Genomic DNA, 13,352 nt, shown 5'->3' on the forward strand with positions numbered 1-13,352 from the left:
GGAGTTTATGATTGTCACCTTGCAGGACCAGCCAATCTGTAGGTCTTATTTAGTTACAGAAGACATGTTGGTCAGTTGAAGCTGCAGAAGCAGATCTGGTGCTCCTGTACGTTTATATTATTACCTGTTCAGCAGGAGAAATTAGTTAGTCCGCTCATCTCTGCAGTGCCCTGCAAGAAACATTCTCCTACTTCTCCTAATGTGCTATTTATCTGAAAAATATAATTCCTTTATTCATCTGTGATATACCTCACTCTATGGTTCTACTGCAAATCATTGAATTTCTCCAAGTGGCTTCAGTTTCTGACCACTGTTTTTGTGTGATACAGCATCCTGCAACGTGAACTTCTCTGAACCCGAAGGGTACATTGACTCCACAGACTACCCTCCCCTGCTTCAGTTCAACTTTCTGGAGTGTACCTACAATGTCACAGTCTACACAGGGTATGGTGTCGAGCTGCAGGTGAGACCAACACTGTTAAGGGTTGGGGTGGGAAGCTTACAGACAGACCTTTTTTCCATGTAGCAAAACCTGCCACCGCTATTATATTCTAAAGACAGTTACATTTTTTCATTTTCGTATTTTTTAAACATTAGCACTGACAGTGGCCAAAAGGGAAAAGTACAGATTAGGTCTGCCTGGATTGTACTGTCACCTTGAGTACATGAGCAGCAATTGCAGAAAAATTCAAATCATAATATGTGCAAAACAATGACCAGACCCACCTTGTGCCCCCACATACCTCACCTGACTATAAGCTGTCTGCCTCCCCTGGACAGAGGACAGAGCAAATGGCCTTTTTCTGCCTGTTCACACACCCGCAAGCAGCAAAGAAGGATCACTTCACACATTGCAGCAATATGTATCCTAGCAACTGCTTTAATCTCCTCCTAATTAGTTTGCATGTTTAGACTCTGTCTGTCGCTGTAATTGGAGTGGCAATTATGTTATCAAGTGCAAAAGTAAACACAGAAGGTGAAACCTGTTCTCTCTCTTGCTGAAGGTAGCTGATGGAGGTAGAAATACAAGATAATTTAATTTGCTTTATTAAGTATACCTTTCTTGACATACAATTACAACAAAATCTCCAAATAATTTTACAAGGGGACAGCAGACAAAAAATATTGAGTATAGGCACACCTATAGCAGAATGACCTCCACAAAAGATGTAGGTTAAGAAAGGAGAGTCGCTGGGGAAACAAAGAGATGTACTGGGTTTAAAGATGAAGATTACTTTCTCCGGTTTCATTCCAAAATGTTACCTCTTTACTTTGAACCTTAGCTTTGGACTGCTATTGTATTTCAGCCAATTTCATCTGTGTCCAAAAATTATTAGAACACTGGAAACGGTAGCAACTTGAATAACCTTGCAACCTCCTAAACTCTGTTTTGTTCAAGTTATTTTAAATACTTTCTCTTATCTTTTTCATACACATAAGAATGGAAGAACATAATAAGTTTCACAGAAAGAAGCATACTAAGTTGTGGTATATACTGTTTTTTATTAGGACTGCATACTAGGTTAATCCAATTTGACTAAGTAAAATACACATATATACAAATAAAATTGTGCAAATGCTTGAAGTCATGAAAAGTTAAATGCACAGATGTGGAGGATCGGCTCCAGTAATCTTACGGGTTTAGTTAAGTATAGGGTTAAAGATCCTTTTAAGCTGGACTCTGAATAAAATACACATGGGGTGGATAGTTCTTGGATAAAGCATCATTGTTGTTGTTGTTGTTAGGTGCTGACGAGTCAGTTCCAACTCATAGCGACCTTGTGCACAACAGAGTGAAACATTGTCCGATCCTGAGACATCCTTGCCATTTCCTCTACATCTGAACGCATTGTTTCAGCCACTGTGTCAATCCACCTTGTTCAGAGAAATTGGATCAGATACATTTTAGTCCTTAATGAAACATCTTCGCTTTTTTTAACACTTTAGAGAGGTCATTTTCCCAGTGCAATACGTCATCTGATTTCCTGACTGCTGCTTCCATGGACATTGATTGTGGATTAAAGTAGAATGAAATAGTTAACAACTCCAATCTGTTCTCCGTTTATCATGATGTTGCATGCTGATACGGTTGTCAGGATTTGTGCCTTCTTTATGCTCAGATATAATCCATATTGCAGACTGTGGTCTTTGATCTTCATTGGGTAAATGAAAACAGAGTGGGACATTTAAAGAGGATGTGAATGATTACAGAGGAAGAGCAGAAAGAGAATGGGCTAGAGTATGCCAGATGTAAAATGATGTGGTATAGCTTTGAAGGAATGGAAAGGCAGGTTTGTGAGTGCTGGTTTTAGATATTGGAAAGAATAAATTTGTATACTGTATATGAAGTGAGGTTTCTGAGAATGCCTTACTAGCTTGAAGGCTAGTAATGACATTATTTGGAAAAGGGAAGCAAGTTATAATATTGTCTTGAATGAAGGGGGTGGGGTCAAATGATTCAGAGTGCTGTGATCTTTCAAGAGGTTGGTGTTGTCATTGGACTGTCCCACAATTAAAAATAGATTTTCTCATTTTTTCAGGTGAAGAATGTGAATCTTTCTGAAGGGGAACTGTTGTCCATTAGAGGGGTGGAGGAAGGCGGAACTCTACTGGTCCTTGCCAATGAAACTCTGCTGGTGGAGGGTCAGGTGATCCGCAGTCCCACCAACACTATCTCAGTTTTCTTCCGCACCTTCTTGGATGGAGGCCTGGGCACCTTCCAGCTACACTACCAAAGTATGGCGTGCAGGGAGCATACTGTCCTACTAGTCATTAAGATAAAAGCAACTTCTAAATGAATACATATAAATGTAAATGCAAATACGATGGGTTAGGAGCTAGTCTAAAAATTCATGTGCAATGTGCTGAATGGGCTTATACCAAAATAGCTTTTGAGTTGTTGCTTTCAAAAGAACAGGTGAGCAAACAGAATGGATAGGGGTGCTGCATTATAGGAAAGGACAAGTGTGTATACAGTACAACAGAATAGTATCTAGATGGTTTAAATGAAGTGAAGGCTACAGTACAATAAATGAGGACCTTACCAAGCAGAAAGACTATTTGAAGAGTGGGGCTTTACAAGATGGATGTGAGGATGTTATTGTGGGGAAAACTACAGTTCATTTTGCAGCACTTCACTGGAGACAGAGTATTTCTAATCACCTCTATGGAAAGATTCTAGCTCTTTAGTGTAGTATGAAAAATGGGGCCCACCTTATTCTTGCAGTAGGCCAGCGTACCAGACCAATGGTGATCTGCAACTCACCCTTTCTTTTTTTATTATCCCCAGTTTTCATGCTGAGCTGCAGTCTGCCAAGGAAGCCACACTACGGAGAGGTGTTGGTAATGGACCTTCATGCTGGGGGCACAGCTCATTTTCACTGCCACTCTGGTTATCAGCTGCAGGGCGAGAAAACACTAACTTGTCTGAATGCCTCCCGGCCTCACTGGAGCAGTAAAGAACCAGCTTGCAAAGGTAAGTGTAAAAGGTAAGGACAACCTTTGGACCACAAGACTAAAACCAGTACAGATATTGTATAGTTAACCTGATGGGACACATTCCTCACAAGCTTTCTGTATAAACACTTTCATTCTGTCACTCTAATCTGGATTTTCAACATATTTCTTAACTTACATTGGTATTCCACTTCTCACTTTACTGAGGCAATAAAAACCTACTACAGCAACTGAAAAAAGACATGCAAGTCAAGAAAAGATGGGAAGAACATCACAAAAAATCTGGGATCCGGGTTTAAAATGTACACTCAGTAATCCTTGTCACCATATATTAAAAATCTTTTTTCTTCTATTATGTTTTGGTTGCCCATTTTTTTCTTTTCAATATGAAAGCTAAGACTTGCATGTAACACATTTGTGGACATTTTGTTTGCCAAAACATAAGCATTGATATAAGCAGGATGGAAATATATCATTGCTTATAGTTCAAACATCATGCTCTAAATAGTTTGGATATTGGCTCGAGCAGCTCTCAGGAAAGGAATTTGGTGAAAATTCAGGTATCTCTGTCTCTGATAGAAACCTCTTTTCTGCCCCTGTTCTATATTTTCTATGCATTATGATCGCAATGGCCATATAAACCATTAATGACATTCCATTGGAGAGCAAATATCATAGGGCTAAAGCCACTAAAGGATGAATTCTCAGGAGTGTTGAGGTTTCACTGTAGGTTTCACAGAAGTAGACATTTAAGTAAAATCTACAAGACAAAAAAAATAAAATGTCCTTAGAGCAACACCTCTTGCATATTAAATGATTATATACAGCTTAAACAAAACAATACAAAAACAAATTGAAAAAGAATGCTGACAGACACTAAACTTTGATCACTGCTGCCACCCGAACTAATCCAATACAGAAGCATTTCCCATACTTGAATTTTGGTTACCATTATACTCAATATTAACAAGAAACAATTCCTTCCTTTAGCTAGGCTCCTAGTTCAACATGCTGTTAGTTTGCTATTTCTATGTTTATTGTGCAGCACAGAAATGTCCTGCTTTTATTAAAGCACCTTCTTTCTCTCTCTTTGTGTTCATCTGTATGCCACAGCTGTGTGTGGAGGCCGAGTGCATAATGCCTCCATTGGCCGCATTCTGTCACCCAATCACCCTGGAAACTACAGCAACAATATGAGTTGCACCTGGTTTCTAGAAACCAGTGGACCTCAGAAGTTGCACCTTCATTTTGAGAAACTGTCCCTGGCTGGCCATGGTGATAGGTAAGTGGTTGGTGTGATTTTCAAATCGATAGAGTCACTGTGGTCAAATTAAAAACATTTGGGATATTAACCATGGAGCTGGCAGTTCCATCTTCATCACTAATTCACAGTGTGACACAGAGCAAGTCACCTACCAGGACTCACATTGAAGAAACCCACCACTGTGTCACTGTGATTTGTAATTCATTTTATACTAAAGCATCAGCCTAATAAATAATGGTAAATTCTACTGTAGCCTGCTACAGTGGTGAAGGTAATTTTGTGAATCCATATTGCTGTGTTTCTGGACCAGGCTTTTGTATTTCAGGATTCAGGTCTGGAGTGGTTTGGAAAATGGTTCTGTAGTACTTTTGGATTCCGCCCGTGGTGGGCAGGTGCCATTTGAAGGTATCATCAGTGAGGGTCCAGTTGTGACAGTCCAGTTTACTTCTGATAGTGCTAACACATCATCTGGCTTCAACATTCGCTATGAAGGTGTGCTAATAACCCCTTGGAAACTAGGTAATAGTTTAACTGACTTCACAATCAATGTTTGACTTTTTCTTTCTTCTCTGGGCAGCTTTTGAGCGTGGACACTGCTATGAGCCCTACATCCAAAATGGAAACTTCACCACCACAGACTCTTCCTACAATGTGGGTGCAATTGTTGAGTTTACCTGTGAGCCGGGTCATTCTTTGGAGCAGGGTCCCCCGGTCATTGAATGTGTGAACATGAGAGACCCCTACTGGAATGACACAGAACCACTGTGCAAGGGTACTCAAAATTTATTTGTGGGCGCTGCTATCTGCTATCTCTTCTGTTACCCTTACTCTTTTATTTAATTTTCAAACATAGTATTCTGTTAAATTAGTAAATGACTAATAAATATATTTATTCAAAAACAGTGAAATGTACATAATAAATATCAAAAGAAAAGAACACCAATGAAGCAATGAACTATAATAAAAAATAATGTCATCTGTGTTTGTACTTGGGGGATTACTACATTGGCTTGGTCACTGAATGTTCTTCAGGTTGTTGGCCTACTGGTGGAACCATATTTCACTATTTCTTTATGAAGGTGGCAAGTATACTGTATACATATTATATATATATATATATATATGGAAGATTATATGCCTATGCTGACGATCATCTGTCCAAATTACTGCTTACAAAATGTTTCTTAGTTTAGGTTTACTAGACAATTTTTTAAGTACACTCCCCTCCGTCTTTTTATCTCAGAAATTTAACAGTAATCCACAGTTTCCACAATATAAAATGCAATAATCCATTCATTTTCTGTGAAAGTAAGGTCCAGAGAATCAAATAAATATTCCTTGGTCCTTATAGTAACTAAATAATGCAAAAACATCTCTTTCTTACTTTTTGCAGCTTTATGTGGTGGAGAACTTTCAGCTCCTAGTGGTGTCATCCTGTCTCCTAACTGGCCTGACAGTTATGGTGAGGGTGAGGATTGTAGCTGGAGAATTCATGTTGGAGAAGAGCGACGTATTCTTCTTGACATTCAGCTGTAATTATTTTATCCTTCTGTTATAATGTCTTATACAGGCATCTGCTTTATTCAGTGAAAAATGGGAGGACAAAGTCATATAGGGCAGGGAGGTGCAAAAGATGGTGAGGTGGATAATGTCACCTACAGAATTAAGCAGGGCAAACAAGTTACATAAGGTAAAAAAGGAGTACAGAAGAGGCACATTGGACTAAAGACAGGGCAAATGAAGAATGACTTGGCTGGTGTGTGTGAACATATTTTGGGAGTACTGCAGGCAAGTAGGTAGTGAGAAGAGTGTATGGCAATGGAGTAGTGACGTGAATGTTTTTGAGTGAGAAAGACAAGAGAAGTCTGTTCCAGGAAAATAGTATATCAAGGGAACTATAGAGGTCAGGAAGGAATCTCATTGTTTCGCCCATCTGTTACATTGTTCATTTAATTTCTTCTCTCCTAAGTCTAAACCTGAGCAACAGTGACATTTTGACTATCTATGATGGAGATGAGATTACCACAAGGATCCTGGGGCAGTATATTGGTGGAACAAGCCCTTTTAAGCTCTACTCCTCAACCCCTGACCTCACGCTGCAATTCCATTCGGACCCTGCAGGCATGGTTTTTGGAAAAGGAGAGGGCTTCATCATTAACTACATGGGTAAATTAAACAACACAGTTTTCCTAATTTTTTATGTTAACTTTATTAGGCTACTATAGGTGTCATTCTGTATCTACTGAAACACCATTATTTAGTAGCCTTTAGTATTTGAGTTGGAAAAAGAAATGCCAGGAAGTAAAATACAAAAATCAGAGATGATGTGCAGGCTTAAATCCTATAGATGCAATAGTAGTTCATACTCTGAAAGGTTTGATTGTTATAAGTGGAGAGACAACAACAACAACATTTATTTATATAGCACATTTTCATACAAACAGTAGCTCAAAGTGCTTTACATATTAAAGAATAGAAAAATGAAAGACATAATTATAAAAAATAAATCAACATTAACATCGAATAAGAGTAAGGTTCAATGGCCAGGGGGGACAGAAAAAACAAAAAAAACTCCAGACGGCTGGAGAAAAAATAAAATCTGTAGGGATTCCAGACCATGAGACCGCCCAGTCCCCTCTGGGCATTCTACCTAACATAAATGAAACAGTCCTCTTTGGATTTAGGGTTCTCACGGAAGGGCTTGATGATGATGATGGTCACGTAGACTACTTCCTTTTAATCCGTCCATCATTGTTGGAGCATCATGAAGCTTTGAGTAGGTGGAGGTGGCGCAGGCCACCACCACAAAGAAACCGGAAAAAGAAACAGAAAAGAGAGTAGGGGTCAGTACCGATTTTAGAGCCACCATGAATAGTTGTTATGATGAATTGAACATACAGAGTATCAGGATTAAGTTAAATTACGATTAAAATGAAGTTATAAAAGGCCATGTTAAAGTAATGTGTTTTCAGCAGTGTTTTAAAGTGCTCTACTGTATCAGCCTGGCGAATTCCTATTGGCAGGCTATTCCAGATTTTAGGTGCATAACAGCAGAAGGCCGCCTCACCACTTCTTTTAAGTTTTGTTCTTGGAATTCTAAGGAGACACTCATTTGAGGATCTGAGGTTACGATTTGGAATATAAGGTGTCAGACATTCCGATATATAAGATGGGGCGAGATTATTCAAGGCTTTATAAACCATAAGCAGAATTTTAAAGTCAATTCTGAATGACACAGGTAACCAGTGTAGTGACATCAAAACTGGAGAAATGTGTTCGGATTTTCTTTTCCTAGTTAGGATTCTAGCAGCTGCATTCTGCACTAGTTGCAAACGATTTATATCTTTTTCTAGTCCTGAGAGGAGTGCGTTACAGTAATCTAGTCGACTGAAAACAAACGCGTGAACTTATTTCTCAGCATCTTTCAGTGATAAAAGAGGTCTAACTTTACTTATGTTTCTTAAGTGAAAAAATGCTGTCCTAATGATCTGATTAATATGTGATTTAAAATTCAGATTACAGTCAACAATCACCCCTAAGCTTTTTACCTCCGTCTTGACTTTTAATCCTAATGTATCCAGTTTATTTCTAATAGCTTCATTGTATCCATTATTGCTGATCACTAAAATTTCAGTTTTCTCTTTATTTAACTTGAGAAAATTACTATTCATCCATTCTGAGATACAAGTCAGACATTGTGTTAGTGAATCAATAGAATCAGGGTCATCAGGTGCTATTGATAAGTACAGCTGTGTGTCATCAGCATAGCTGTGGTAGCTCACGTTGTGCCCTGAGATAATCTGACCTAACGGAAGCATGTAGATTGAGAATAACAGCGGACCCAGGATAGAGCCTTGTGGAACACCATATTGGATATCAAGTGTCTTCGAGTTGTAATTCCCACAACTAACAAAATATTTTCTCCCTTTTATTTATTTTTCTAATGACCATGTGAAAAACTCAAAGTTATATAAAATCGAAAAACACAAGTTTACCGATTTCCTGAGAACAAAATAAATGGCAGTAACTTCTCTTCTCCTTTCAGAAGTGTCCAGGAATGACTCCTGTTCTGACCTGCCTGAGATTCAGAATGGCTGGAAGACCACATCCCACATGGAGTTAGTGCGTGGTGCTCGAGTCACTTATCAGTGTGACCCAGGGTATGATATTGTGGGCAGCGAAACACTCATCTGTCAGTGGGACCTGGTTTGGAGCAGCCAACCACCTTTTTGTGAAAAGAGTAAGAGAAAACCTCTGATCCACTACCGGGAATGTGATGGCACTCTGCACGCATAGTTCTTGACTTATAGATGGCTACACCCATCCCAGAACCCCATTACTGCACATCATTTCATTGTCCTGTGACATCTCACATCACCACATCCAATGAGGCAATATTCCATACAGCCTCAGGACTCACTGATTTGGAACAGAAGATCTAATTGTGCTTCTGTCCCCCCTAGTTATGTACTGCACAGACCCTGGTCAGGTGGAGCACTCATCTCGCACTTTGTCGGACCCTAAGCTGTTGGTTGGCACGACTATTCAGTACACTTGCCGACCTGGGTACATCCTGGAAGGCAGCAGCATGCTCACTTGCTATGGCCGAGAGACCGGGACTCCAGTTTGGACTTCACGGCTTCCCCTCTGTGTTTGTAAGCATATTACTTTCTGCATAAACTCATATGTCGCATGAGTTCATCCTTGTGTAGTGAGCACCATGACCTCTGCAATTCCCTTATTTCTTTCATGTTTCTTTCCTACATCAGCAGAGGAATCTGTGTCTTGTGAAAACCCAGGCCTTCCTGAAAATGGCTATCAGATCTTGTACAAACGCCTTTATCTTCCGGGAGAATCACTCTCCTTCATGTGTTATGAAGGGTTTGAGCTGATTGGAGAGATTACAATTAAGTGCATTCTAGGACATCCATCTTTCTGGAGTGGACCGCTGCCACTCTGTAGAGGTGAGCAAGGTGAACTGGGGTTATTTAAAGAAATCTAATCAGAATTCCTCAATGTTAGAAATATGTTGGCAATCTGAACTTCACAATGGCCTACCATGTATGCTGTACATCATGAGTGGCAGTGGGCTGCCTTGCCTCTTACTAGCAGATAACTTTCCAGCTAACTAATTTACTGAGAGTGACTTTTGCCACTTAAGTATTCTGCACTAGTTTTGTTGCAAATTACTTAAAAAAAAACTCTTCTTTTCATTTTCAGCAAACCAGGACAGCTTTGAACGAGCTTTGGAAGGTGAATGCACTTGATGGATTTTAGTAAGCTGGGCGATGTTACAAGATGTAGATGTTACAACCTAAAAGATAAATAGAATGATCAGAAGTCAATGCCAAAATATAATCCAGCAATGCTTTCACTTAGTTTTTTTTTTTCCTGTTATGTCCACTCAGTACATCATTTTAGTCATCAGTAATGAAAACACTATACAATGAATGTCCTTAAAAAAGAGAAAACTGTGCAAGTTTTCAAGTTTCTCTTAAAGGTTATTGTGGTAAGTCTACTAATCTAGCTTAGTGGCCTGATTAGTAGACTTTAGACAGTAGTGTGATCTCTACTGGACAAAGTAAGCTTTAACTTACCCAGCCTCTAATGCCTAAAAAATTGATGTCTGAGGTTCAATTTGTAACTGTTTAAATAATAGGATTTAAATTGACTTTGAAAAGTAAAGAATGAGGTTGCTGATTCAATTCGATACCTTTAGTGTGGAAACAGCAAAACAAATTTAGTATCCATTTGTGACTTGTATAAAGGCAGCCACTAAAATAACTATGTAAAAGAAATGTGTCTTATTTTGTGTAAATGTTACATTTTAATGGGCCCACTGACTGTGCAGGGAAGCTACATAGGAAACTTTAGGAACTGATTAAACAATATTAAAATGACTTCATGGCTAAAGGCATCTAGATGGCACAGAGCTTGATTCTGCTACTTTTTTCTGCCCTCAAAGTAGCAGAAGCAGAAGCAGCTGCAGCGACATCACTGGATGGTGGAAACATGGCACTGGTGATCTTTATTCCTGTCCTTGTCCTGTCTGTACTGCTAGGCGGAGCTTACATCTACATTACACGGTATGGAAGTACAAGTTTGCAGCCCCCCTAACTAACAGTCCTAACTGCAGTTCTGTTTTGCTCTGAACTAATATCCATTTTAAAAATCTCTCCTTTTTTATATTCTTACCTATGGTCACCAACTGGGCAGATGTTTTTTTATTTCTTCAAAGGAAGTTGCTCCATAAACACTGAACTCTGACAAGGGGCAGAATCAGGGCTTTGGAAAGCTTGACAAATGTGGTCTTATAGTGTTTGTTATACAACAACACTACAGTGTTGTCGTAGTGTTTCTCATTTTTTATACCCCTGCTCATTTTTTAAAAACATTTTTTTAATTAGAAGTTGTTTTTGTTTTTAGTTGAACGTGTCATTAAAATAGCTTGTCTCAGGTTTCTGTCTGCTGTGTCAAAAAATTGATAATACAACAGAGGTTACTTGTCATTTACATTCAGAAAAAAAAAACATTGCTCATAATTAACAAGTTACTTCATGTTATTTTAGTTAACCTGCTTATTTAGACTATGGAAATCTAATCAGCTAACAAATAAAAATTACTCATAAACAACAAGATAGCCAACAACTAACCTGCTAACTTGATCCCAATACCCAGAACCCAGAAATAACAGGAAAAGTAATTTAGTACATGCCTAATAACAAAACACTTCACTTAAAAGAAATACACAGTAACAGAAATTTCTGATGAAGCAGAATAAGAACAAACAAACACTATAAATAAAGAATTGGTTCCCTTAAAAGAAACATCTTCTTCAGAGTTAGAAGTCCCAAGTAGAAATATTGCTTTCAGTCTTTGAATTTGCCTTTGTTTTTATTTTTTTCTAGCAGGTGCCGTTATCATTCAAATCTCCGCTTGCCTCTGATGTACACTCATCCCTACAGCCAGATAACTGTGGAAACAGAATTTGATAACCCCATGTATGAAACTGGGGTAAGTATCAGTTTGACCAGCCTCAGTGACCATTGCTGTGGAGTCTCTTAAAATAATGGGATGTAACTGTCTTTGGACGAACACTGTCAAGGCCTCTCAATGTTACTGTGATTCTTAACTACATGAGAGACTGGCTTTTGCAGATTATCGTTTTTTTTTCTTGCAGGACACACGAGAGTATGAGGTTTCCATATGAGGAGTTCTTTCTGAAGACATTGTACATAGTATCCAACATCAAATCCAATAAAACTGACATGTGGATCTCCTTGAACCCATAGACTGAGCCCTCTGTGCAGTGCTCAAACCCAGCTCCCTCAGCTTTCAATATTTGGACTTCCTACACCCATCTTCTGGGGCACTACTGCCAGCTGTGAGAGGGGAGAACTGAAAAGCAGTAGCAAATATTGCCATCAGAAGCTTGGTTACTTGGGTTACCTGGTGGCATTTCTCAGCAAGATGGAGCTGGTATTACTAAGCACAGGGTAACTGGTTCCCAATACAGCCACTAGTGCAGAATGCGACTGAGAACAGGCAACTTCACCTAGAAGAGCATGCCTTCCAAATGCAACCATGAGAAATTTACTATGATTACCTTAGTAAAAAGGTTTTATGGTAACAAAACTGGGCCCTGGTCACTAAATGAGCAAGAGTAATGGGACAATTGTGCTGTGTTTGTCACAGCAAATTGGGCCTGAATTTTTGAGCTACCATATTATAGCTGTCAAGTATAGTGAAAATGCCCTTGCACAGTATAGAAAATGACTGCCATTAATTGTGATAAACTAGGAACATAATCTTCTTAAATTTATTAAGGAGAACTAATGTTTGCATATGAGCCCACAATTACCAATTATTGTTATGTAACTAAATTTGGAAACACTGCCACAAAGTGGGAAAACCTGGCTAAGGTCATTCCATTTATTCTAGAAAATAATGGCATAGTTGTAAAAACACATTCTAAGTGGAATCAGAACTGCTGCAGTGAACTAGGCAATGACCTTCTGATGCAAAGAAGTTCATTTCAGTGGTCTTCAGGAAGAGATGCTGTTACAGACGGAGTACTGACACTGATCCACCAGCTCTTCCTGAAGTTAGTGTACTATATTTTTGTGTATTGGTCTACCAGGGTAAAATGCATTCCACATTAATGTCTTGCCAAACTCAGTCTCTTCTGTTGGAACTGAGTTAGGGATGATTTTGTTACCCTGTCTTTACAAAATGTAAAAACTGTTAAAAGAATTTTGATCTTTACCAGTGACCATCCAAGAGAGCTGCAGATATAATCCATGAACAGCATACTCCCATGATCAAGTGGAAAATGGGGCTTCTGCTGATTTACTAGTTTTGTCTTGCCATCATTATTTACAGTGTAGATTCACAGTCCAATCCTCTTCTGAGTGGGAGCTGGCTTCCCCTAACTCCTTCCTGGAGCAAATTCACCTGTAAGCTTTGCTGTCCAGTGCTCATTGAAGAACATCTGGATGGCTGCTGTTTATTCATTTTTGCACATTGGTGCTTTAGCAGAGTCTTCTTTCACATCTGCAATGTTATCAATTTTTTCAATAGTTGTCTTGTTGTAATGCTCAATATAAAAGTTTTAATTTTGAAATAGTACATT

General features: G+C 38.9%; 1 protein-coding gene across 3 annotated transcripts in view; it reads left to right on the forward strand.

The window, feature by feature from the left end:
• The window catches only part of LOC120540725 (seizure 6-like protein), a 42,196-nt gene extending 29,523 nt beyond the window's left edge, over positions 1 to 12,673 (forward strand). The window contains exons 3-17 of one of the 3 annotated variants that reach the window (XM_039771736.1): positions 330 to 463; positions 2,541 to 2,736; positions 3,290 to 3,475; positions 4,570 to 4,738; positions 5,046 to 5,212; positions 5,298 to 5,492; positions 6,114 to 6,252; positions 6,690 to 6,886; positions 8,766 to 8,960; positions 9,184 to 9,375; positions 9,490 to 9,684; positions 9,941 to 9,973; positions 10,686 to 10,806; positions 11,629 to 11,734; positions 11,901 to 12,673. In XM_039771736.1, the coding sequence (XP_039627670.1) occupies positions 330 to 463; positions 2,541 to 2,736; positions 3,290 to 3,475; positions 4,570 to 4,738; positions 5,046 to 5,212; positions 5,298 to 5,492; positions 6,114 to 6,252; positions 6,690 to 6,886; positions 8,766 to 8,960; positions 9,184 to 9,375; positions 9,490 to 9,684; positions 9,941 to 9,973; positions 10,686 to 10,806; positions 11,629 to 11,734; positions 11,901 to 11,930 (2,255 nt within the window). In that variant the 3' untranslated portion in view covers positions 11,931 to 12,673. The remainder of the gene's footprint in view (positions 1 to 329; positions 464 to 2,540; positions 2,737 to 3,289; positions 3,476 to 4,569; positions 4,739 to 5,045; positions 5,213 to 5,297; positions 5,493 to 6,113; positions 6,253 to 6,689; positions 6,887 to 8,765; positions 8,961 to 9,183; positions 9,376 to 9,489; positions 9,685 to 9,940; positions 9,974 to 10,685; positions 10,807 to 11,628; positions 11,735 to 11,900) is intronic. The other 2 variants (XM_039771738.1, XM_039771737.1) reach the window with 2 other exon arrangements.
• The last annotated feature ends 679 nt before the right edge of the window (positions 12,674 to 13,352 follow it).

The sequence above is a fragment of the Polypterus senegalus genome, chromosome 12 (genome assembly GCF_016835505.1).
Source record: "Polypterus senegalus isolate Bchr_013 chromosome 12, ASM1683550v1, whole genome shotgun sequence".
NCBI lineage: Eukaryota > Metazoa > Chordata > Cladistia > Polypteriformes > Polypteridae > Polypterus > Polypterus senegalus.